At 45.5% G+C, this 27847-nt stretch overlaps 1 protein-coding gene across 1 annotated transcript in view; it reads left to right on the forward strand.

Moving 5' to 3' along the window:
• The first annotated feature begins 19639 nt into the window (after positions 1–19639).
• The window catches only part of LOC115332229 (proline-rich extensin-like protein EPR1), a 56084-nt gene continuing 47876 nt past the window's right edge, over positions 19640–27847 (forward strand). Inside the window, exon 1 of the mRNA XM_040208885.1 lies at positions 19640–19793. Coding sequence (XP_040064819.1) covers positions 19640–19793 — 154 coding nt within the window. The remainder of the gene's footprint in view (positions 19794–27847) is intronic.

Raw genomic sequence — 27847 nt, forward strand, 5'->3', positions numbered from 1 at the left:
CGAAATATTTTATTTTTGTTTTTTTGCCGGGCTCTTTATATTAGCTGAGTTTGAGACGTCGTCTGGCTGATTTCTTTCCCTGTCTCTTCTACTTTTGGTTGTTTCGAGGTTTTTTCTCACCCAGTCACAGGGTTTTTTTAACAAAAGGGTGAACTTACACCAGCTCGCCTGCGCCCTCACTGTGTTTTTATTATGGCGTCAGAAGACTAACCAGTATATAGTTTGCTACATGTAGCAAATTATTTACTGGGTAGTCTCCCGACGTTTTAATAAAAACACAATGAGGGCGCAGGCGAGCTGGTGTAAGTTCACCCTTTTGTTAAAAATAAACCTGTGACTGGGTGTAGCAGAGTCACGCATATGTTTAATAAAGTAAAAGACGCAAGTGCTCGGAACCGAAACCTATACTGGACTTGGGAGGAAGAAGCAATGTAGAGGACGAGAGAGATCCGGGAAGTCATGCGGCTACACCCAACCGCGTTTTTTTTTTTTTTTTTGTTTTTTTTTGTTTTTTTTTTTTTTTGCGACCGTGCGAAGCAGACGAAACATGCGTACATCGAACGGTGCACGAAAAACGCACAAGTCAAGCAGTTTGTGCCTGACGTTTACACTTTTTTTAAGCTGTTACCAACTCATGTTCGTAAGGCAAGCAATGTCTTAAGCCAGGAGAAGGGGCGACTACTCGGCGACGCCTTCGTGCGAGTCAGCTTCGTTGTCGGACGTGTTGTACAGGAAAAATGTTTTGATCGGTAAAACATTTCTCTTTTTATGCTAGACAGATTCGGCGGTACCATGAGCAGCAGTTCTAAAGTTGAGGTCTCACGTCCGTCGTCCGCCGCCGTCGCTTAGTTCGCTTTGTTCAGCCGTCCAGCCCGCGACTCCCGCAATACGACGCCATGTTCAGAATTCGGCAGAAAATGCGCAGAGCAGAGTGTGAAACCGGAACCGAACCGAACCGAGTCGAATCAAAAACTGGAACAAAACCGTTATTTCTAGCCCAACCGGAACTGAACCGAATCGATATTTTTAGCCAAACCGAAACTGAACCGAACCGTAACCTTCGCCGCCATTTTGAAACGGAACCGGAACTGAACGGAACTGAACCGGAAAAAATATAACCACAACCGGTTCAAAACGGTTCATGGTAGTTTTTCCTTGTTGTTGTTGTTGTTTATGTCACAAAGTGAATATTCGAGAATAAGAAATGGCAGCTGTATTTCTATGCGTCGATCAAATGGTCTTGTACACAATAGCCATGTATGAGAAATTGTGGTTTTTCGTGGCGCCTTTGCATTGGCGCTATAATTAATTATGCGTCACGTGATCACGTGCCGTCATGGTGTAAAGACATGCTGTCAAAATATCACGTCACGTAGCCCAGTGACATCATGTGACGCCGTCACGTCACTCACTGCGTCAAGTTAATTTAAATTGAGGACGCCACTGGATTTATTAGTGTTGTGGTCACCGTGACGTTACATGGCATCAGGAGTTCGCACCGTGAGTTACGTGACACCGTTACGTAGTCGAATGTCATGAGCCCGAGTCGAGTGCTCGGGTCCATGATAATTAACATTGCCAAACATGCGGGTAACGGCTCCTGTTCAATCAGTGGTGAGAATAACCGAACTTTAAAGGGCGGTGCAACAATATTCAGTTGAAATGTGAAATGTTTTTTTAGCCTTGCACGAGTTTGCTGGCACTAGTGGGACCTAAGTATACTCGCACGCAACGCCATTGACCGAGAAACCTCTTTGTTGCGGTGTAATTTCAACGGTAAAAGCGAGCGCCTTCATTTAATCTATCTTTCGCAAAACTTGATGACGTAGCTTGGGTGTCGCAGTATCCCCCAGTGACGGTATTTAAATGTGGTTCATAGATTGGACCCGAGCATCGCGTGGACACTCGATTTGGGCTCGTGATAATCAATAGCTAGACAAACATTCGGGTAGTGACCCGTGTCCAATCGCGGCAATGACGACAATAGCCGAACCCTAACAATATCTGGAACTCAGAGCGTATTATGTGCCTCGCCAACCCCAGTGCGTGGCTGTGATAAGCATTGGCGTCATGTAATCGGCTCCAGATCACGTGGCGATTTGTTCATGCTGCGAGTTGAGGGTGGTGAACCCGGCTTGTTTTTCTTTAATTCTTTCTGCTTGGTTTATAACGTGGGGAGAAAACCGAACGCCTGTTTCATTGGTCATAAACGCCGGGGATTCGTTCGAAGTGGTATTCGCGCAAAGTACAAAAATTGTTGCACCAGCCTTTTAACAATGTCCGACAATCAGCTCATGCTCTATGACTTGCCAACCCCAGCGCGTGACAATGATGAACACTGACGGTATATAATTAGCTTCAGGTGTTGTGGGCGCTTGTTCTAATTACAAGTTGAGGAAGGGAAAACTGTTCCATTCCATTTTTTTTGTGCGCCTGCCATGGCGCGGAGAAGAAAACGAATGGATGTTTTTGCAAGTTATCAACATCAGGAATTAGTTCTTAGCGGTATTTACGGAAAGAACAAACATTGTAGCACGACCCATTTTACAGATCATCGAGGGACCCAAACCTGTTTTCGTTGTTGCTGAACAGTCCCAGAAAGTTCTCACGTATGATAGAAAAACTGATAGGACTAAATGCTTCTCATGAATCCGACGTTACATAGAACTACAAATGTTTACGGGAAGGATACATGAAAATAAATATTCCAGCGGCCTCAGGGGGACAGCCTAATTAATGTTGAAGCCGCTCTTAAGTCTCACAGAGTGTCGTTCTCAAGTTATTCTCAAAGCTTCGACCACATCCGTAATTGTTTTAAACTGTACATTTTTTGGGTGCAAACTAGACGCAATAAATGATTACTGCAACATACTGGCTAATTGGGGGAGTTGGTACATGTTTGTTCAGATGAAAGTGCCTCTGTGTTGTCTTGTCTTCATTGTCGCCACTTAGTTTGGGCGCTTACATCTGAATAAGGATCACTGTTAACAAGTGACAGATATAGTTGTCGAACTAACACCTTTAAAAGCGAAGGAAATTCCTCATACAAAAATATTAAAAAGTATATATATTCTCTGAGGGAGCAACGAAAAAAAAAGGGGGGGGGGGATAGTGTTGTGTTGAAAAGGTTTTTCTGCCCCGCATCTTCGGCACAGACCAGAAAGCGTGGCACCCACAACTAGATTGTTTGCAAAAGACAATCTCTCTAAAAAGCGCGTTTCGTGGTGCCAGACGCTTGCGCCGTTGCTCACGACGCTTCACCAAGCAAAATAATTTGTATATCTCAAATACATGACTTGCACTGAGTGCGAGCCTTTTCCAGCGTGCATTTTGCACCACCGGATTTCATTTTATATGCAACAAGCAATGGCAATGACCACCAGCACATAGGGCGATCAAGTCACGTGCAAACGATGTTAAACAGCTGAATTTTCTGGTGAAATCCGATGTTCGCAACACCAGCAAAAGTAGACGTTAAAATTGTACAATCGTGCAGTATATGTAGCAGTCTCGCGAGGATATACGGCAGCCTATTAAAATGTTAGAGCGCATAACTGGAAAAGCAGAGTTTTGAAGTAAGTATCCGAAACAAGTACACAAAACCGAATATAACATTAGGGTACCGGGGCAGTAATTCCCGAAGTTTCGAGTTCATGCAAGTTGATGCCCAAGTATGACTTATATTAGTATTATAAAAAAATTTATTTTTCCTTTCCCGCTATGTGTGGGTAATTAGGAATATCATCACATCTCTATGTCTTTGTTTTTACAGTAAGGCATCGTGTATCGGCTTACTTTGAAAAGCACCATGCATTAACTCTTCCTTGCTGCTCATCTCGTGTGTTTGCCTTGAAATCTGTCATGTGAGCACAATGTCCTTCTTGACATACTCGAGACCCTGTGTATCACACTGCCAAACAGCGAACAAAAAATTACAGTTCCGCAGATCGCCTCAACAGATGGCGTATTTCCGAGTATCGTCCTCCTTTTTGTGTCTCAAGCGGTTATGTGACCTTCATACAGTCGAATTTATTGATGCTAGTAAAGACATTTTTAATTACTGACTGAATATTTTACAACAACAATAAATGGCTGATTAACGTAGCGATATCCATCATAAGTAAACTCACCCCCAAAATATTTTGTAAGATGCTCTTCAAAACTTTTCCGGCGCTTTTATAATCTCTCTGCATGTCTACCAATGACTTAAGAGAGCCTCAAGCAAATGTTTGAGTTTGAAGTTGATTTAAGTAACTATGTGTTCCTTAGAGATGAATACATTTTTCAGCATATGGAAGTTTGTTATTAAACAGTTTTAGTGGACCGTACGCTATAGCTTTGCGTACGCAAGAAAATTGCGGGTCGACAGTGCGCATGCACAGAACGCAATAGAAGGGCTAGCGTATTGCGTACGCACGAAACGCTGGGGATTTTGCGTTGCTGGCTAGCGGGCCTTGCGGGACGCTCTCGAGAGATCTCGGACCCAACGAGAGCGCCAGTTTCAAGATGGCGGTTGCCTCGACTGGTGCAGCAAGGGCGACGTGGTGTTTTCGAAGTTCTGTGTTACGTGAAATTGCGTGGTGTTCAGCTCGGCGATTCTTTCTGGGACCTACCGCGGTCGAATCAGATCGCCCTGCAGCTGGAGTGTACAGTGGAAATGTTCGCCGCTCGCAGTGTACGTCGACACTGCGATCTGCTCGACGCTAAGCCTATTCCCACAGTTCATCGCCGACGGACGAACGACTCTAAGAGAAATCGCCGAAGTTCTCGCTATGCACTAGACGTCAGGGTCATGAATTTCATTCCGCGATAGCATTGATAATAGGTGCCGTTTCCACGGGACGACTGAGGGAGGCTCCATGATCGAATTTGGCTACGCACTCGTAGCCTCTGTACCCCGCAGAAAAGCGCGCTTGACGAGGCAGCTGTGGCTTGGTCTAATCTGAAATAAAATGATTGGACACTTCTTCTTTTTCAATATTTCTTTGCAGGGGCATGGTTGCGCTATAAGCACACGGAATTCTACGGCTCTAGCAAATGGACCTTTTCCAAATACCGACGGCACCAGGCGGTGGCTGCACAAACTAAAAATAGGGGAAGTGACCTACCTGCGCTACCAATCAATACTGAGAGCTACGCTACCAGTTGCTTCGCTCTCTGAGCTGCGTCGCGTGCACAACGCGACTTTAAAGAGGGAAATCCGTAGCGTCCACCCAAACGTCGTGTTTTTCTTTCCGTCCACTTTCTTTTTTTGTGTAACACAATTATATATATGCTGCAATTACGTGTTCTACTCGTCGATCTACAGCCTCATGCCGAATTTCCTCGATTTTTCGTGCCGACTTCCACCGCTTGGTATCGGGCGCTCGCGCGTGCGCAGAACGCTTCTCGGAAAAGGTCCATTTAACCAAGATCATGCGCGTGCATGTTCAGTCGAAAACGTAACGCACAACTAAATTCGGTCCCAGCAGGTCCTTTTTAGTGTACGCTATACTATTGCGTATTGCGTACGTAAGATCCAGCAAGGCTATACTAAAACTGTCTATTGCCTCTTTTACGTGATGAGCAGCAATTTTATGCGTATGTGGACTGGACAAAAACAAAGTACACAGAGGCGCGTGGCGGAACTATGACGATTACCGTCTTAAAGTGACCAAGTAACTGCCATCTCGAGCAGATCATGGAGTACTACTTCCTTCTTTTTAACAGAAATCATCAAATAGCATGAATGATGCTAATATGCAAACTAAATTGACCGGCATCTTGTCAATAACACCTTATCAAGAACATAAGAACAAGATAAAGAAACTAATGTTGATTTGCATAAACAGGACGTTTTCTATGTTAATCTAAATTTTCTTATAGTGTCGCGTCTAAATTAAATAAGGCAATTTTTTTTTTTACTTTTGACACCAGTAAAAATACACTGCTTGAACGAGCGACAAAAAAATATACACTATAGTTTATCGTCTCACGGCGGAAATAGTGCCTATAGGCAAAACAGCGCGCAAAACATATTCTGAATTTAATAGTTCAAACCGGTTCAAACACGCTCAAACAGGTTAGAAACGGTTCGAACCGGTTTGAACCGTTATTTTGGCTCCCCGGAACGGAACCGGAACTTAACCTAAAGCCGTGAACTCGAACCCGAATCGAACCGATACAAATTTCGGTTTGACACTCTGACGTGCTCCCGGTTCTCTGTGCAACTTTATTTTTTCAACCAACGCATTTGCAGCTTTCTAGAAGCCGCAAAAAATGGGTATAGTTTGTTTTAATCTTTAATATTGAGTGTGTGCCTTCGATAACCCGCGACTTTGATAATGTTTGGTGTGTGCGTGTCTAAACCGTGGAGAGCGGCAGGCGACCACGGTGGAGAGAGTGAGGACGATTAAAACCAGCCAGTTCTTGATCGGCGGTTTTCGGGCCGAAAGAAAACAAATTTCGAGCCGCAATTTGTGTTCTGGGTAGTTGAGCTCTCATATGTCATGTACAAATAAAAACCCTGGCGAGCGTAAATACCCTGTCAGTGTCCCTTGAAGTACAGAGGCAGTCGAAACTACGAGATGGAACCAGTCAAGCAGCGGTAAAAGCGGAAGTCACTACGCCTTTTTTTTTTTTTTGTCAATGATCGGTTCAGCGACCTTTTGTTTATGATTGGTTCAGCCACAATAGAACACCTACAAAAACACGAAGAACACCACAATGGTGCGCTTTTGATGTTGCCTGATTGGCCCTATCAGCTTTATCGTCGGCTGCGTCAGGACGTATGGGAAAAAGAAGTCTAGAAGAATTTGGCGTGCTCGAGCGAGAAAATACTTTTTTCCGTCATAAGTAATTCGACATAGTTTTGTGAGTAACCTCTCCATGGTTTATTGTCATCGATTGCCAGAAAAATATACTGCATTTGACAAAACGTCACTGCACACGATTGCTCGGCATTCTATTTGACTTTTTCCCGGTGATGTAGAAGACCGCGGGATCGAAGTGCCAGCAACGGGATGACTGTTTCCACATCTATTGATGACAAACTAGGCGTTCTAGGTCGGACACTCCAAGAGAAATGCGGCAAGGTTGTTGACAGCCGCGATTGGCCAGAACCTTGGCGTTGGCCTTGGCGATGGTCAATCGCAGCGCCGTGCTGACCAATAGCGGTGGCCGGCGATCTCGCGAAATTGTTTGCCGAGTGTTCACCTTAGAGCCTCCGTGGAGTTCTGTTAAAGCGATTACGTCTCCTTTATTGCACACAGGCAATACCACGGTTCGAGGGAACAGGTTCCGTTTGAATTTGACCTTTGTTCTCCAATGCAATTGACCTGCCCGCTGTGCTATCAGTCTACAGATGAATTGACTGAAGAAGAGCTCTGCGAAAGCGACACAGGTAAGCGAACATAACCGATGGGCAGCACGCCAGAGGAACGCCCAACTTGATTCAAGTTTGGAAATTTACGGGCCTAACATGGGCCTAATAAAGTTATACTCCAGGCTTTACAATGCCAAAGTACATTATTTAGGTTATTCTATGACCAGTCTCTAATCTGCCACACACCTGCAGAAGTGCCAGACTTCAGCCAGTTGGGAAGCAGGATGCTGGCACTTGTTTGGAAATTTTGTTCTCAAAGTTGCCCCATGAAAATTGAACAAGCGAAGATAAACACTGGCACTTTGGCGATTTAGTATCAAGGATACCGGATAACGAAATGAGGTGGGAGATCTCGAGGAAAGCAGCAGCCTCGCGGGACAGTTCAGTAGGGGTTGTGTTCGGGGTCGACGAAAAAATAAACCTGGAAATAAGTACTTTTTTCCCCCATGCAGTTTAGGTTTTTCCTTTTTTTAATATAGCTCCAAGTCTGAGTTTTCAGGCTTTTACCTATTTTGATGTAACTAGCTAGGGGGTTAGTTTTCAGGTGTTTACTGGTATTTAGTGGAAACACGGAACGTTATAGTTATTTAAAACTTACGAATTATGCTAGCTCGTATCGAAGCAGGCTAGGTGCTATTTACTAGGTCGGATGGCACAGTTTCTCTGTGTCGGTGTTCAATAAACACTTTTCGAAAGTACATCAAGCAACACTGGCGGTCGCCGATTTTTTGGCGACCGCAAGTGATTTTAATGACGAGGAGGAGGATCGGAAGACTGGTGGAAATTATCTAGGGAGAATTAAGTGACATACTACTAGGCTAGGTGGCGCAAGCTACCGCCTTATATAAAGGGTACAGCCGTTATCGTCCCTCCATCCGTGGGTACGGGACCTGTGATTGGATGGGAGTGCTTACCGAACGCTCATGCGGTTTTTGTTTTCGACGCGAGCTGAGCCGTGTTCACGCCGAATGACCACGCAACCCTTGTGTCTAGAACATGGCCGGAGCACGTGCCCGAGCGATGGCTGACCACAACCTCCGAGATTCTTTGCGCGCAAGGCTCTCCTCCGGCCTTTCCAAACGCTCGTTTGCCAAGCAGAAGGAGTCCATAACGCTGCCTCTCCGAAAGCTCCACAAGACGGTGTTGATAAGAAGCCGACATCACCATCTCAGACCGGGGTTTCCCCAGGGATTAAAATTAAGGGGAGGGGGGGGGGGGGTGAAACGTTTTAGGCGAGAGGGGATTAGGGGGGCGCATTGAGAATAGAGGAGTCGTTGCCAATTAAGGTGGTGCTTTCAGGAAAACAAGGGGAGGGGGGGAGGGAAAAAACTGGTCTCAAACTTGAATTCTTTGTACGTGGTATAGACCTCGCAATTTCGTTAACGCTGCAAGTGTCGAGGCTCGTTAGCGCACTGGCTGTGGCAGTGCTTTCTTTCGCCCAGCATTTGCAAAAACGGGGTTTCTAGCAAACCGACCCTGGACACCAGCAACTGTGGGGAGAAGTTGTCGCACAAAATTTCACAGCGGCGAAAGGGCCGAAGCCGTGAAAGCCCTGCCAATAACAAAGTTATGTTGAGATGACGTTTTAGGAACACTTGAGAGAAAGATTAAAGACGACAGAACGAAAACGATGTGTAAAACTAAATAAATAAGGATATCAACAAAAGAAAAAAATGGTGTAATTTAAAGTCTTAAGCATATGATGAGATAAGAGGTCTCGAAGTCCTCTTACCTCCTATTTAGTAAAGCAATCTCCGAAGGAATAATGAGCATGACGTTTAGCCCGCTAAATCGCACAACGAAAATGGCGTATTTTTAGGTCAGAAACCTTATTGAGACCCGCTATTGACTCGCTACTATTTTCTGGCCAAAATAATGGGACACGCAGTTTGTCTGAAATAATAGGAGAGCATTTATTTTATATCTTTCCCGGTATTAGAGGCGCATCAAACTATCGCATACATGAAAAAGTAATGTTTTTTTTTGTTTTTTTTTGTGGTGGGGAGCAACGAGTATAATTAGGGCAAACGAGCGTCTTTTTATCTGGGCTGCTAGCCAAGCAGCCACAATGATGAGGATTTTTGTCTTTGTACCTCGTGCCACCGCGCTGCGGAAAGAGCATCGAACCATTTTTTTTTCTTTATGTCAGACCCTCTTGATGAATCAAATGGCCGAATTAAAGCCACTAAATGAGCTGCTCTTAGAGTATCGGCACTCCGTTCCCCGATATTCTTGTGGGCGCCGCCATTTTGGATCGTATGCAGAGCAGACGCAACTGCCGATCGTCATGATTCAAAAGTGCGACTTCCTCAGCGTTAGATCCGATGCTTGGAAGGTCATGTAATATTGCTTTGCTCTGTCGCGAGGTGTTTAAACATTCGTGGAGGGCGGAAAAGCGTTTCCTGTGATTTCAGATAAAGCTTCAGATAACTGGCAACCATGATTTAAGACACAATATGGCCAAGTGTCGATACTCTGAAGCACAGCATATTTAGTAGCACTAGACCGGAGGAGAGCATTGTGCGCCAAGAATCTCGGAGCCCATGGGCTGACTCGAATAATCAGTGCAGCAGCTACTAGACTGCACCCATTTAGAAAATTGCTGGGCAACTGTGTTGCGTAGGTGAAGCGTTCTTACATTACAAATGTTTAGCGGTACTCCGAGTTTCTAGAGGCTAGACGCCTACGTCCACTGTGCTCTTCGTTAAATAGCTTAACGCGCACCATGTGTACACTTGATAGTTGTTCCTGAAAGTAAGCGATACTACCGCTCATCGTGCTGAGAAACTTGGTGGTCTTCCAGAGCCTTTCATACCCTGAAGATTTCCTCCCTCAGTATGCACAGGTGGTCGAGCTCCTCCTCGCCTGGGTCACATGACCTCCCCTACCCCTCTGGTTACATAACTTCCCTGTTAATCAATCAGCGTCGAGCACGTCACTGCTCCTAGCTCTCACCCGTCAACCGATCAGTGTCAAGTCTCGCGGCCACGCTTTTATCTGGGCTTCACGAATGCCGAACTCCTATACAAAGAACATTTCACGTTAATAATAGCGCCTCACTTTCAAATTATAACAATAAGGAAGTGAAAACTCACGGCGATGCTGAAAATACACTCGCTTAATAATTTCAATGATCTGGAATCGATTCCCGCCTGGTGCAAACGCTCTTTTACAGCGATGGCCTCTTGGCCCCCCGCCCCCACAGGGCCACGCTTTTATCTAGTCTTCACGAAATGCCGAACAGCTAGCCAAAGAACGATTCAACATCTAGCCGGTCACGTAGCCAAAGAACGTTAAAAAGAGGTATGTTCAAACTGATCGCGAAATTTCGCGAGAACAATAATTTTTGTTGGCGTCCAGAAAAACGTTGGAGGGCCGTCGCCACCTTCACCTGAAGAAAATCTTAAATCTTCTTTAAGTGATTCTGGCAAATTTTAGTTCACTTCATTCATGCTGGCTGCGGTAATGATCCATATAGGTTATTCTATTGGAATGGTTTCAATGCATATTGAAACAGTATTTATAGAACTATACACAAAATTGGTAATATTAAAAGGATCGTAGTCAAACACGTATAGTAAAACGGTTAGGCTTAAAGGTTAATCTACGAATGAACGTATATCTTAATTATTATAATAGAGCAAGGACATTGGAGCAATCATTCTTGAAGAATCATTAAATTTGACATATTAAAAGTGTCTTAGTAAAAAAGTCACAATAGAACAATAAGTTAAAATCATTATAATGAAATAATCATATTGCCTATTTTGATTCCATGATGCGCCTTCAACGGCCACTCCTCAGATAGCGAACGAACGGAAGTCATAGAAATTTGTATTTAATCATTAACAACCACCGTACGTAAACGTTGCGTCGTAGATGGGCTACGACGTGAGTACATAAAATGAGCAACTGAATTTATCGCAAAAAAAAAAAAAAAAAAAGCCGCGGCGCAGGGTCGTCCGACGTTGACCGAGATAGGTCTAAACCTAGCGAGTGTAATTTCGCCAAACTGGAAATAGCGCATTGCCCAATTTGTACAAAAAACATGTGAATAATAGCATTTGTTGTGGTTACTATAATTCCATTATATTACCCATCCGTTTCTGTCTCTTACAGCTGCTCTCCTCCACTTATCTCAATTCGTGAAAGGTAAGCCATAATTGTAGTCTTCTTGAAGTTCTATTTGAAATGACGAAAAATATATGATAGGAACCACTGAAGCTACCTCCTTAAGTCATTAGAATAGCTTGTTTGTCACACTCAAAGTACTCCAGCGTTTTCTTCATGGTCATCGATTTGTTTGAACATTCGCACAACACACAAAAAATATCGCTGAACTAGTAACCTATATATATGGCCAAAATAATTTTTTTGCCGAAGGTATTAAATTTATTTTGTCATCACCGTATTTTTCAACTTGAAAGTCTCTACTGGCGACAACGGAAAAGTGACGTCTCCAGAAGGTGGGCGTTCACTCTTAGGACTGTAGATTCTGTTCTCCAATGATTACGAGCAGTTTAATGCTGTCAAATAATTGCTTTGGAAGCTCGCTCCAGCATCCGTGCAGCAGCGCGAAACAAAGGCTTAACATAGTCCATTTTCATTTTTAGACTGCCCGCCCGCCCTGCAATAAGCCGGCCCTTCACCGACGTCACGGCACTGAGAGCGCGAATATGTTTAAATTTTGGTTCTGACATCATTTTAACTTCTCGATTTTAAAATAACTGTACCCAATTTTGCGACATTAAATAGCACACCGGAAAGGCTAAAGGCCCGGGTCACACTGGCCATACACCATACGAGAGGCAGTGAGCACACAGATTCGAAAGCGAGGCACCGCGAGATTTTTGCTTCGAATGCCGCATGGCAGTGACTGCATGGAGACACTTGCCACGCGACGTTCGAACCACGGATATTGCGGTGACTCGTGTTTGCAGACTGCCTTTTGTATGATGGTATGAGCAGTGCGACTCCGGGTTTAGTAAATCCCCCGACTCGCCTCGAGCGGCAACCACACTGAAGCTTCCAGAGCGCACGCCACAAAGCAGTAGACGCTTGCACTTTGGCGTCACCGAGCGTCAGCATTTGGCTCGTTGTGAGACGCTGCAAAAGACTAATCGGCCCTGCTAGTGATGACGCTTGAGTAAGAGAGGCCCAGGTCTTTTCTTCTATATAAAGCGAAAGTTCGTCTGCTCCTTTTGCAGGGGTTGTGGTGACATCAGAAAGGCGCCCAGCTCTGATTGTGTCCGATCAAAAAATGGTGGGTAGACATCGGTGCAGGTTGCTTTGAGGTCTACCTACTATCCTTCATTCAGAGCCAATCAGAGCTGGGCGTCTTTCTGACGTCACCACAACCCGTGCAAAAAGAAGCAGACGAACTTGCGTCCGGAAAATCACAGGATGAGAACTGCAGGGCGACTCCCTGCAATGCCAGGCCTCCGGCACAAGCTGGCGCCGGAGGCGGAAGAACGGAAACTCCTTCCTGCCGTTTTGATTCTGTCAGTGATTCTTCGCGACTCCAGCGACTTATAGGGGCCGCCCTTATCGGGCAAATATGTCGATTCTAGACAGGTCGTGCCGTGCAATGCACTCTTAGAAAAAAAGCTATCTATATTCCTCTCTGATGGGAAGAACGGTTGTGTAACCTATGTTAATTTAGAAAGGGAGAAACTTTCGTCCCTAAAGCAGGGGAGAAAAGTTCCTCCGTCAACTGCATCTCATTATGGCGGCCCCGAATCGAGCAAATTGAGCTCAATAAGGCTTAACGAGGACGCTACTGCTGTAGGGGACGAGAGGGGAAGCAAATAAAAGCGTACCACGAGCTTTCCGCGAACCATGTTTATTTCCAAAGCCAGCTTCCCCCCGCAGGTAAAGAAATTTGCGTTTGAAAAGCCGTTACTCAGTCTTCTCATCGTCAGCATTGCGATGTTAAACGGAAACAACCGATACCCAGTTACTTCGCGCACTTTACGTCTTACATTTTCTATTCCTCGAGTCACATTTCCTTCGTCAACTGCACATCACAGATGAATGGTAAACCGATTCGCGAAACCAAAATCCGCTCTCAAAAGACCGAACTCGGAGCCGCTGTTGCACGGTAACCAGAAATTACCCCGTAGCGTGAAAGAAGGTTAAATTACTTGTCACCACAAGCAGGGTCAAGCAGAATAATTGCAAGTAGCTATGCTAGGTGACGCTAGGTACCGCCCAATTCATGTTCTAGAAAAAAACATTTTCATTTCATCACGCCACCATTGCGCTTTTGGAACCTTTATTATACACATGAGTTACGCACACTACAAGCATCAGCTGAACGTGTACATTGATCGCATACACATACACGGCACATACAAACATCAATATGACGGCACACTAATACGATCACTACTTCCGAGCTCTGCGTTTCCGCCTTTTACACTTGTCGTTTTAAACGTACGGAATTCCTCAGTGACCGCCTAAGCAATAAAGCATATTCCCAGCATGTTTATTTTTTTTCAGCAATGTCATACCTCAGAGAGTATTTTAAACGGCTCAGGGATCAATCACTAAGTAAAATGTAAACGCTCATGCCGTAATTATTTGAAAGCCAATGAATCAAGCCGTTCCAGTGCGGTTCCAAGTGGCCTTACGCTTGCTTCCGTGCACGGCCCGTCGTAGCCAGTATTTTTATTGCAGTGTTTGCTTCTCTATTTTATTTGCGCTGTTCGCGCACGGCTGCAATTGTCGTTTTGAATGAATCTCTGTAGAGCGGATATTCCCTTAGCTGGAAGTGATGCCTCATGGGCAGCGAAATCGCTTTAAGATCAACTCGAATGCAGTCAAAGCCGCGACTTGCGGCAGGTGTTAAGCGTACGGAGCTACGCCGTGGCGAGCTCGAAAACTTCTAGCGCTCATCCTAGCGCGCCACTTGGAGGGCAGTTTCTCCAGGAACAATAGTATATTTAAACAAAAAAATAAAGGATAGCTTTTTTTTGCCGATTTTAGCTACAATCTTAATGCTAAACTTGCAAACTAAATATACGTACTTTCCGTCATATTTTCATACTGTTCAGTCGTTTCCCCAGAGCGCAATCGCTCTCGGGGACGAGACAACCGACAGTCACATTGGCCACTGTACAATTGGAGCTTACTGTTCAGACCAGCGTTCCAACACGACTATCCGCACGTGGATCGATTGCACCTAATCCCTCAAGTGGTCTTAAACTCTTTAATGTAAAGTGGAATGTCAACCTGCGACACCCCGCCCCCTCCGATCACGGCCCGACCAGCGGCATGAATGCCAGGCAGTTTACGTCATCTCATCTTGTTGATACACCACTGATACGCGAACACACGGTCACACGGTCACGTCGGCGATAATCGCAGTCGTCTCTTCACAACACACAACACTACCATCTTGCTGCTATGTTGCTGACGCGCAGAAATACAGAACCACGTTGACTGCCGGTTGGCACTCGGCATCGGAAAACAGAACCGAACTCAGCACAGAAGGCACCCAGGCAAGCGGCAGCAAAACCTGTCTGTCTTGGACGCAGATTCCGCGATTTTCATAACGTTGTCAACGTGGGCACATCCACTGTGGGCTCATCGTTCATCGTGGTCCGCATGGTGGTGCGTGGGTTCTACATTGCGGAGATGGCTATCTTTGCCTGCAGTGTACGTAGCGCTGCTGGCACTGCTCCGGAACTTCGCTGTTTCTAACGGTTTCGTTTGCTCGTTTGATAAAATTAGTGGTAAAAACGTCAATGCAACGAAAATGTTCTGCACGTTCGGACTGGGAGACGGAATTACAGGCGGCCTTCGCTGCCGCTCTAGATCATTCAACTCAACAACGTTTATTAAACAACGTGCGCGACCTGCTCGAAGCACGATTTCAAAAGAAGATGAGTCGGGATTACGGAAACTTTCTTCCGTCTGCCTGGAGAAGGAGAGAAACGCCTATTTCCTCCCTTTTTCTGGTGTCCGTTTGGGGGCGCGTCAGTAGAAGGGAGGAAATACCTTTTTCCTCCATTTTTTCTTAGATTGTATGCCAGCTCAGCACGCACAACGCTCGGGTTTCAGCAGGCAAGCATTGAACTCAAAATGGTTTGCCTCCGATATTTGTTCACGACGTTTCGAACCTGCAGCGATATATGTTGGCCTGAGCGAGCTTCAAGAGACTTGAACTTCTTCGGGGAAGCGATAAAAAGACTGAGGTGCTGATGAATGTTAATAAACCCACAATGTCTGACTTATGCGGTGGCGTATAGGTTGCGTTCAGAGTGACCTGGGCAGCACGCTTATACTATAGTAACACCAGGGTCACCGGAACAATTGTTCCGTTGCGCCAACCGGCGACATCATGTAATTCCAGAAGCCACAAGAGACGAGCAGAAATTGTGAAAGGTTTTGTTTTGTTTAGTTCAGTGTTTCTCCAGTAGATGCCGCCCGTAATGTTGGAGTCGAGAATACGGTATGTTTTCCAGCCTCCGTCAATTTCGTCTTATGCTCGAGTTCCGCGAGAGAAACAAACAGAAAGAACCGACAGCGACAAACCTCAAACCAGATTGTTTCTTGGTTCGACAGGCTTTGTAGAATAAAGGAGGCTATGATCAAACACGAGCATCATGCACGCAAGGGTATCTTTGGCATGCTTGCAATCACTCGTGCTTACTTCACGACCGCCAAACGACTAAGCGCCAACCAAAGGTACCATCGCGAACCTGCTGCATGTATTGGAGGCTTTTCCGTGTGCGTTGCTTTGCAGCGGAGCTCTTAAGGGCTAGTTTCCCCAGTTTCGTGGCCGGTACCAAATAAATGTCGACACAAAACTGCACAAAACTTTGAACAGCTACCGCAATCTATGAGCGAAAGTGGCAATCAGACAACCAATCTGGTGGCCGCCTTCACTCATAGATGGCGGCAATCTTTCCAGCTTTTCTGTCAAGGTACGAAATGGTCCGGTGGTCGCCGTCGTGTACGTCCCCCTCCCTACGCGACGCCCAAGAGAGACATTGAAGCATTCATGATGGACGTCTTCGGCTGGGTCATGCTCGGCGACGACACGTCTGCCGTAGTGACGGGTGCCTGTAAAGTTGACAATGCGCGCCAGAAGAAAAAGTGGTTCACTTCGTTTATGCTCGAGCGCTTCGGGCTTGCGTGTGTGAACGAACCACGACCAGGCATCAGAACTGTATATATATATATATAGACCTCGTCTTTACGAAGAACATGCCTGCCGTCAGCGTACACCCTATGGCAGCAATCAAAAGGCCATTGTCAGTGTGGTTACAAAATAAATAACCCCTGATCGTTATATATATATATATATGTCTCATATTTTAATTTTTCAAATAACCAATTACCCAATCACTCCTTAATCCTTACATATATAAATACTTCATTCCCAACATAGTACAACTTTCGCTGGTCTTCCTTCTTCACCAGAGTAGAAAGGCTGACAATTTGTTTGCTTGCCGCTCTAGTGGGACTCGGGCATTAGGACAACCTATTTTGATGATATCAATTTCGAGTGCCCATCAATGCTGTAGATCACCGCTGCTCTGTGAGCTCTATAATCAAAGCATGTTTTATGAAAGTTTACGGTGGAAGCAGACAATAACTAATCAGAAAATACTTCTTTTTGTATGTGCAGGGTCAGGTGAAAGAAAGTTTTGTGGAGTTTTGAGAGCTACCTCAACCCTGCGCAATGAGAAGGGGTTTATTTCCTTGGAATACATGGTATCGCTTCCAAAATACTGCAGTTGTGACATCAGCGAGGGTAAGTTAAGCAACTTTATCAAGCCTGTCACGTCTCTGTCCTCACAGCCTTTTACCGAGTATGAATTTCGAACTGCAATTCCTCTCGACGGAAAAGTGACATTGTTTAGAAGCGTTGTCCCAAAAAGGGACAGACTGCCTAGTTCAGACAGAGTCATTTCGTTTCATTACTTTTTTAATGCGAAAGCATTAACTGTTCCATAGGATGCACCGGCGTTTTCAGGTTTTGAAGCCGCGCCAAACGGCACATAAATTCCCCTGTTCCTAGAAACAAAGGCTGCAAAAAAAAAAAAAAAAAGAAAGCGAGCTTTTTTTTTTTTTTAATCTCACTTTTGCAATACTTAACGATGTGGGTCCGAGGTGACAGTCTTCGCATATATTCCTCCGAGTGATGATATTTGAATGCGACTGATACTCTGGTCCTGAGCATGGCTAGAGCACTCGAGTCGGACTCGTGATAGTCGGTGGCTCGACAAGCATTCTGGTAGTGCCTCGTGTCCAATGGCTGCAATGACCGACAATAGCTGAACCATAACAATATCTGGAACCCGGCACGCGTCATGTGCTTTGCCAAGCACAGCGCGCGGCTATGATAAACATCGGCTGCCTATAATCGGCTCAGAGCACGTGGACGCTTGTTCTGGCTGCGAGCTAAAAAGCTTAGCGCTAATATTGTTTTGTTTTTCATCGTCTATTATTGCGTAGGGAGAAAAACTAACGCGTGTTTCACAGGTTATAAACGTCAGGGTCCAATTGCGAGCGGTATTTTAGGAAAGTTTCCAAAAACCGTCGCAATGCCCTTTTAAGCCGTATAGCCTAACTTATCGCACATCATACAAAAAAAAAAAACAAAAAAAAAAACACGCGAGTTTCTCTGCATACATGATGAAGGAAATATCTGCAGATACGCGTCAAGCATGTTGGAATTAAGCATGTTCGAGTTAAGCGGGTCTGCTTTATACATATATTTGCCTCGAACATGTCTGCACGCAGCTTTGGTATGACGTATGTTAAAAAAACCGTCATGCATGAAAAAAAAAAGTTTTAGACAATGTCCAAAGGTTGTCTTTTGTACGATGTATTAGCAGTGTGGCCACATTGCTTAGGTTTTTCATGCTTTCATGCGAGTCTTTTTCAACATTTCTATTACCGGATTTCCGAGCAACGAAAACTTCGTTGCGCGAGACGAGCAACAACCCACGGTACCACAACAGCGAAGTCATCTACGCTTCGGAGTAACGTCACTTCGGCTATCGTGCCTGGAGCGCGTCTCCGACCGGTTGTGTTTAGCGTCCTATGCCGCCCGTACATCGAAAGGTGCCCCGAAGTGCTAACAAATGACGTCACAGAAGCCGATAGTGTGATGCTGTCGGAGGTCGCGGTCCTCGCAGGTTAGCCATAGAAGTGCTACGGCGAAAACCACGAGCGAACGCGTGCGTCGCTGTCGTCGCGGCGTCCCACTTCTGGCTGCTGACGCTTCCGCGGACTGCCACACAGGAGACCGACACACAGCAGAACAGGCGTCTGCCACTACGCTACAGCTGTTGGGACGCCTCCAGTGTCGCGACTTGCGACAGCATGACACGACGTCATCGGGCGAAAATCGAGGAACCACTTTTTTTGCACGTGGTTAACTCTTCAGTTGGAGACGCGTTCCAGGCACAAACTTCAGCCAGCTTGGTGTTGAAAATCATAGTTGCCAGTTATGTAAACGGAGATGAACAGGTTGCAAAAATAGACAAGGACGAAGGGAAGATGCGTACAACACAAGCGCTGGACTCACAGCTAAACAGTTATTGAAATAACACCAAGGATGTAAACAGCACTATCGCTTCAGCACGTGTCAAGATAGGCAATTTCTTTTTTTTTTTTTCTGAAGAAAACCCGATGTCTGACTGAGGGATACATCTTGCCCCTCTTTTGTTACTGCATACACGTGCTCTTGAGACGCGTATGCGCTCTTGACAAGTACTGTAGCGATAGTGCGGTTTACATCGTTGGTCTTTTTTTCAATAAATGTATTTGTTGTGAGTCCAACGCTTGCGTTGTACGCATCTTCCCTTCGTCCTTGTCTAATTGTGCGCGCTGTTTATTTCCGTTTACCATGAAGCAACTCTCCCACATGACGATACTAATCCAGTTATGTAAAGCTTTTGTTTGAAATTGCAAAAATAAACGACGTCTTTCCGGCCTCCGGGAATGTTAAAACAGCTCAGGAAAGAGCAAAACAATATCCCATGAGCTTCCCACCACCGTGTCTAAAGCTGAGGGAGTCGCTTTTTTGTTTTAATGGTGGAAAAAATCGACAGTTGCGCCTTCTCTGCACTTAGCACCAGAATGGCGGCGCCCACTTGCAGACCAGAGAACCATGTGCCGCCCTAGGCGCAGCTCCTTTAGTGGCTACCACCTGTCATCTTCCCGAGCAAGTTGTACATCCATGGTGCCCCTCGCGCAGAAACAACCGCACTCGTCGTCCTGTGGAAGCACGACCGCGAGATCCGTCAGACCAACGGGATGACCCAACTGATCCTCGACCGGGACGTGAAGCTGTACAAGTTCAACTCTACCATGATGGTCGAGCTCATTGAGTTGTCTCTGGATTGCGAAACAAATCGCGAGCTGGTGCGACTGAAGGGAAGCGGCGGTTACGGCCAGGCCTATGGAGGAGGTAATGCCTACATTTCGCAGAACTGGCTGGAACCTTTATGTCCAAGGCCATATAATCCGTGGAATGCAGTTTTCAACGAAACATTGTTTAATTGTGGTTAGAAGGTATTATAACAGTGTTTAGGGGAGGGACCCATATCGTTATGAATTCACCCGCAACATCTTAAGGGGAAACTGAATTTGTCTTTAGGTCGTGTGACGTCACTGACTTGGCGCGTAGTACACGTTGCGTCTATTTACTCTGGAAACTAACTTGGCGCATAACCACGTGACATCAATTTCCCGCTAAATATAGCGGCGAACTGACTTGGTGCACACCTAGAGTGACGTCAATATCCACTGTAAATTTACTGGTAAAACTGAACTAACTGAACTGATGTACAAGTGACGCGACGTCCACTATACTTCGCCTCTAAATTTAGCAGCGACAATGAATTGGTAGGTAGGTTACGTGATGTCATTTCCCCGCAAGACGGACAGATTTGGGTGTTTGGGGGTGGGGCTCTGTTAAAAAAGATTAAAAGTCCCTAATGTCTCTCGGTTCGCTTTACTGCAGAACACGAAGGCAGCCATTGACGGCGATCCATAGAAGGATCTTAGCATTGACGTAGCTCAAAATACAATTACGTAAACAAACAAAGTAAATGCACTGAGCGCACTGAACATAGTAACTTAGTGAACGTTTCCTTTTCTCGACATTCGCTTTATTTTAAAAGTTATATAAAAAAATTAAAATTACAGAAACAAGCAAAAAATAACCTCCTTCATGACGTCCTTGGTCCCCTGTCCCGCCTTTTCCCGCGCCCGAGGACCGCGGTGACTGAGGAATGTGGGGGGGAAGAAGAAGACTAGGAGGGAGGTGGGGCCGAGGAGAGAGAGCTGCCCGGAAACGGGGCAGCTCTCTCTCCTCGGCTGATGTCAGGACCAACAACGTCACGATTTCGTCACATGCTGCGCGCGTTCGACACCACGGGGCGCCTCCGCAGAAGGAGGTTTCCGCGTCGTCCGGTTAAAATATGACGCACTGATATTTAGTGACTCTCTCCGTGCCCGCTGGCTTGCCCGAGCCCCACGAGACGTGGAAACCGCAAAAAGGTTGACGCTTAAAAATGATTGCAAGGCCCCTTTAAGCTAAAACGAGCTATAGAAACTCCGCTGTCGGCACGCGAAAACGGACTTTTTTAATGGGAGACTGATAGGGTATTTATGCTCGCCACAGGTTTTATTTGTAAATGACATATCCCAACTAGCCGGAACACAGTTTGCGGCTCGAAATTTGTTTTATTTCCTCCAGAAAACCACCGATGGAGAGCAAGCCGGTATGAGACGCGCTCACCCCTTTACCGTGGTCACGTGCTGTTCTTTGTGGCTGAGACACACCCGCGAAATATCACGAACCTTGTGGGTCATCGAAGGCACACACTCAATATTAAAGATAGAAAAAAAAAATTTCTTGTGGCTTCTAAAAAACTGGAAATACCTTGAAAAAAAACAAAACAAAAAAAAACGTGCACAGAGAAGTGGAAGCACTCTATGTATTCTCTGTGTAAGTGTCAACACGGCGTCGTATCGCGGAAGTCGTGGGTTGGACGGCTGAACGAAGCGGACTAAAATATGGCGGCGGGCGACGGCTGCTGTTCGCGGTACCGGCGAATATGTTTAGCTTCGAAAGAGAAACGACAAATGGAATTTATTCTGTACGACACGCCAGACCAGCAACAGCTGATTCGCACCAAGACGTCGCCGAACCGTCGCCCCTTCTTCTGGCTGACGACAATATGCTGGTCTTACGAACACGAATAGGTAAAAGCTTTAGAAACGCGCAAACGTGAAGCACGAAGTGCTTGACTTTTGCGTTTTTCGCATGACGTGAGCGTTTTTCGTCTGCTTAAACGGGCAAAAAAAAAAACAAAAAAAAAAACGAAGGTAAAAAAAAAAAAAAATAAGGAAACACGGTCGGCTGTATCCACGTGACTCCCGGCCCCCAACTCGCTCCTCCACTACATTTCTTCCTCCTCCCCAGTTCAATTTCGGTTTCAAGCAGTTTCGTTTTTTGACTTTATTAAAAATATATGTAGCGCTGTACCGAAATTTGATTGCGTAGCGGGGGGGGGGGGGGGGGGGGGGGGGGGTTGACACCATATTAAATCGTCTAACAAAAATAATAAAAAACGTTTTATGGTGTTTGTCAGTGTTTTTTGAAGGGCTAATTCCTTAAGGCAACCGCCTCCTCACTCTAAGATGCCCATGCGTACAATCGGTATTGTGCTTCAGCGGGGGTTGAAAGGGGTGTGCATCGTTCGGCCACTGAGAATACATTCCTACTGGGGTGCGATACCGCTCAGCCCTTAGCACTTGTTAAAAGGTAGCCCCTGTAAAATGTCGAACCAGAGTACATGACCGCTCGCGATTTATAAATAATAAATACGAGCACTGCCAACATACTACACTAATCGGGAATAGCGATCTACACCAAGACCGATATTAAAAATTCTGCCACCAGCTTCAATCGGTATTGTGCTTCAGCGGGGGTTGGTTGCTTGTCAAGCGAATTTGTGTCCCGATGTTAGGTTTCTACTCAAGGGGGTTTCTCGTTCGTACTGCCACATCTTTCGCGATGTTTTTCTGCTGCGTTTTCAGCCGTTCTAACCGACGATTAGTGCTTGATTTGTTATGCTTTAGCGGCCGTAGTTTGTAAGTCCTTCACAGCGATTAGCGACTCCCTGCTTGCTCAAGCCTAAACTTACTGAACAAGTTCAGCAGTGAACGGGTGCATTCGATTCAACCGGAAGCTTCACGGTCGCTGCACTGGCGGGTTCGATTCCTCTCAGTTCTGAACGAGTTCAGATTCAGATATTTAAAACCTCCCATGGGACCAAAGTCAGTTCAGCGTTTGTGCACAAGCACACAATGAGAGCAGACGACACTCTTCGTCTGTCTCTGCTCGCAGTGCCCCTTCCGGGAGCTCTTCTTTAAACTTTTCCGATGTTTAGCATACACAATAGAGTTAAGACGAAAGTTACATTTTCCCTCTCTAGCTGCCCTAGGTTTTGTTGTGTACTTACTTAGTGCGCTTGTCATAAGAAAACAAAAAAACGAAATGTACAGGGTGTCTTTAGCGAACCTTCCGCTGTAAAACGAACCAATAAATTCGGCGGCTGTACATACAAAAGCTCAAACTTTCACGGAATATGAACTAAGTAGGTCAGTTTTACCGTGTGTAATCTCAATACGTAGATCTCCTTGTGCAAAAAATCAGAGCAAAAACACTTCGCGTTAGACCCCTTCGCAGACGCCGAGTTACCGACGCTAATAACGGCTGGCAACTTATCGAATGTCGTACAGATTAATCGATTAATAATTTAATCACGATTAATATTTGTAACCGTCTAATCGTTAACGTTTTGACGAACCACAAGAAAGTAAAAATTAATGCGCTTTCAACAAGCAGACGTGGGCGAGTACCCCTGTATGAAGAGCAAACTTTAGGTGAAATTTAAGCCTAAAGTAAATTGTAGGGGCGATATTTATAACTCAAGATAACTTCAGAAGTTTGAACGTGTTCCAGCCACATCGACGCCGTTCGAGTGTCTGTTTAGCGCAGCAGACTATTGTGAACAATCAAGGGACGATGCTCTTGCCGTAGAGATAAAACTAACATATTTGCCTCATGCAGCTAAGTAATGATTTGCGAGTGTGGGTGTCTTTGAATCATTGTCAACTACACATCAGCAAAGATTAATATATATATTTTTTATCCTTCTTTGAATTTTAGGCATGAAAATAAACAAGACCGAGTGACCAACTAGTTAATCAATTAAAGCGTGATGATGAATCGGGTTAAAAGTTTTAATCGATGCTCAACCCTACTATTAACTTGTGGTGCCATCTTCCGATAGGCTCAGCGAGCAGCCAACAGAGTTAGTCCTCTGCTCGCAGCATCTATCGGGAGATGGCGCCACAAGGTAATAGCGTCGATAACTCTTATCGTCTGCGAAGGGTCCTAACGTGATCTTCGGCAAATTGTGGGACGCGCTCATTTGATCGAATGACGTTTTAGCGAACGCCCACGTTTCACGTGAATGACAATTTAGCGAGTAGTCCGCCGCTGCGAAGCGGCGTCTACGGGTGGCCCAAGTGGGTCCACATATTTGTAATGAGCCGCCGCAGACTGTCGCCGCGAAGACTGTGTTTGTGTGTGTGTGTGTGGGGGAGGGGGGGGGGGAGGTTAAACATGCGTTGCCGTTATTCGCTAAAACGTCGATTTGTTCAAATATCGCGGTTCGTTAAAACGTCATTCGCTCGTGTGATTGAACCCGGCGAATTGTTTGCTCACATTTTTTTTTACAGAAAAGAAACTACGCCTTGAGATTGCGCGCGGTAAGACTAACAACCTGTTCAGCGTATATACGGAGAAATTTTGAGCTTCCTATGCGCAGACGGTGATTCTTTCGGCTCGTTTTACAACCGAAGGCCCGCTTGAGACACACTTTAAATAATGCATAAATTACGGGATCATTTCTATCTTGACACAATTGCAGTTAACAGACATTTTAGGTAGGGTGAACTTTTAGAACTATCAAGCTGCCATCAAGTTGTGATAAGAATAAATTCAATTAGTATTATGGATTTACTCCAGTGGGTGCCACCAGTGCCTGGGTTGGTGTCAATACAAAGAGCGCGTGTTCTGCTGCAGTCAGTTTGGAGTCCGGCGAGTTTCGGTGCACAAATAATCCACGAACGTAAAACCGAATATTGGAACTCAGGTTAATTGTTAACAAGAACAAATCAACAGGCGACACAGTTATTCTGCTCTGTCAGTGAGCCGCATTTGACTGTGTAGCTCCCGAAGCTCTTTGTTCTTGGGCGGGTCTCGATAAGGTAAAAATGTTTTCCTAAAAACAAATATAATATTTCGCATTTATTCCTAAAAATCATAAATAATTTATATGTTTCTGGCGTCTTATACCCCACGTGGTGTTCCGCATTCGTCCTACTATGCAAATTCGCAAAGAAGACACAAACCAATAGTTTGTCATTGTTTCTTTGTAAAGTTCCACATGTACCACAATATTTATAACAATACAGGCATCGAGCTATTCATTCGCTTTAACGGAATGTAATACCAGGGTTTTTTCTTTACAGGTTCAAGCCTCGAGTCAAGCTAAGATGGAGTCTCCTATGCTTCCCCCAGTTACAGTGATCTGTCATATTCAACACCACGCTACAGTGCCCCTTCTTACTCCGCACAAAGTTATAGCCCTCCCTCCTATTTGTCTCCTAGCTACAGTGCCCCATCGTGTTCTACTACTAACTACAGTGTCCCATCTTGCTCTCCACCCAGCTATACTGCACCGTCCTATTCTGCACCAGGCTACAGCTCCCCTTATTACTTCTCTCCGAGCTACAGTGCTTCTTTGTACCCTGGGACATGCGCCTTCTTACTCCGCATCGGGTGATAGCGCTCCCTTTTATTCTGCCCCAAGCTACCGTGCTCCCTGATATTCTGAGTCCAGCTACATCGTAGCTTCTCACTCTCCACAAAGCTACAGCGCACGTTCTTTCTCTTCACCAAGGTACAGTGCACCATCGTAATCTCCACTAAGCTACAGTTCACCTTCTACCTCTCCCCGAAGCTACAGTGCACCGTCGTATCCGGCAGCGAGCCACTGAGGTGACAGCGCCATATAGTCTTCGCTGGACCAGATTTTTCTGCCTTCTGAAAAAGCCTGTCGTTAAACGGTGTGTGCGAATAAAGGGTCTTGGACGAGAGAGGTAGCGGGTTCGTTGTTGTGGTATTGCTCTGAAGGTGCGCAGAGGATATTTCTGAGATCGCCTAAATATGGCGATAACTCACTCAGAGGGCTTTAAGCATCATAGAAATTCACAAATCATGAGGATGCGCGGCCGATTTACCTGTTAAAAATCAATGAAATGCGAACGCACCGAAGTCTCCTCCGGCGATGGGAAGGGCACTGATCCGGCTACCAGGACGACATATGACCAATGGAAAAGCGACATTTCGTTAAAGTTGCAAACACTGTTCTTACAAAATGTGCATACTTTTCTAGACAGTAGAAGGAAGTAAGAATAGTAAAAAAATGTCAATTGTTCGCAGAAAAGGAACTTAATACTGCAATAATCGTCTCAAAAACAACACACACTGGTTTTTATTTAATTTCTTTGTTCTCTTCCGCGGGAGTGATGTGTACGGTCGTCAGATCCCAAGCGCTTGCTTGCTGGGTGGAACCATAGTCCTGTTTGTATGGGCAACTAAAGAAACTGGATCGTGGGAAAGTAGCGCCAAGCTCTTCGTATGGTAGCCATTTTGGCCCTTGAAATGAGCAACTTCTCCTTGACCTCTCCATTCTTGGTGAGCCGATCTAAATTCGCCGGTGACGGGTAGCTTTTCAGAGATGTTTCTTGTATACCGAGATTTTGCTATCCGCATACCGGCGAAACAAGCGTACATTTTCGCGCCACCACCACATGCTGTGTCGGTGCTTGGAGGCACTGAAAAATAGTTTTCCTGTTTTGATATAGGCAAGAACAACATCACTGCAAGAGATCTGTAGAGATGGGCATGATTGATAAGTTAATTGCATACCCAGTGCCAAAGACGCCTATATTGGCGAGGGACGCCTTGAGTACGATGATGCTCCGTGGTGACCTTAGTGCAACTGAATTAAAACGACCCTCTCAAAGGTTTGAAGGGGCCAGAATAGCGATTGCCTTAGCAACGGAGTCTGATTAGCTAATTGCCTTGCGAGTTTTTGGTGGTCTGTATGTTAGTATTTGTATGTGTTTGGCAAGCGGGCAGGGAAGGCGAAGGCGCTACATTCCCACGATCTAGCGGCTTTAGGGGCAACGACTCGCGCGGATTCGAGATATTACTCCGCCGTTCTACCGGTCAGAGGCGCGAGGATCCTTCTACGCTTGCTATTGGCCCCGAGAAGTTCGCGTGGCGCCCCCTTACGGCGAACCGGGGTGACGTCACGGCGACGTCAGAATTTTTCCCCGACTCGCCCCGCTTGCTGAGTAGAGGCTGGGACGACGTGAACTGTCACTGCGCTCGTTTCTAAATAATTTTTTTTCGTGCGCGTTTATCGTAGGAAGTGTACATTTTTATATGTGGCTTTATTGAAGTATGGCTTGTAGCTGCAGGCGAAACTTCAATTAACATTTCAGACATGGTTGACAGGGCAGGCAACGCATGAATCGCAGCTGGTATATGAAAATAAAGAAATATGGCCGCAATTGCCAGGAGCATCACTATAGATTTACATGTCACACAATAAATGCTGCTGATGGTCCGAATGCATTAACAGGGTATGTATACTATTTCGTGTTTTTGTTTTGTATCTCTGTTTTTATGCAAGATCGCCGAAGCAGCAAAACTGCATGCTGCTCGAGCAACATGTTAAATACAGTATAGGCCATGGAGAGAGAATCACAAGGGAGGCAGCTCAAGCACAGGGGAAAAGTAAAGAAGGAAGACTGGCATATACCCCTTATTTATTTATTTATGTTTACATTGCTCGCATTTGACCTTTGCTGGATTCGGATAGTATTTCAATGAACCCCACTGGTGCCATCTGCGGACTTGTTTATATCCTTCCCTAAGTAATGCACAACCAACATAAACGAAGGTGTCTAGCCCGTTATGAGTCTTTTATGCTCTAAAATTGGAATTTCAGCTAAATCAAATTGTCCCGAAGCTAAAGTAACAGAAGCTTTTCTCACGCGAACTGTCACCCTTCACAGGCTCTCCATTTTTTGCTACTATAGCGCAGCATCTACCACTGGACAGCCGTTCGAATGCTTGCTCTCCCTCCTGTTTTTCTTTGTTGTCAGAGTCCAGCTGTAGGGAGTTTGGAGGCGGAGGAAGCTTTTGGGGACCTGCAGCAGTGTCTCTTTTATTTGGAAATGGCAATTCAAACTAAACGGTGTATTTTCCGAATACACAAGGCTGTAAAAAAGAAGGAATGTCAACAAAAAGTATGAACATTCAAAATCACGGTACCATTGCTGTGCATATTTCGGGCAGTTCAAGAC

The sequence above is a fragment of the Ixodes scapularis genome, unplaced genomic scaffold (assembly GCF_016920785.2).
Source record: "Ixodes scapularis isolate PalLabHiFi unplaced genomic scaffold, ASM1692078v2 PGA_scaffold11__112_contigs__length_91849675, whole genome shotgun sequence".
Lineage (NCBI taxonomy): Eukaryota > Metazoa > Arthropoda > Arachnida > Ixodida > Ixodidae > Ixodes > Ixodes scapularis.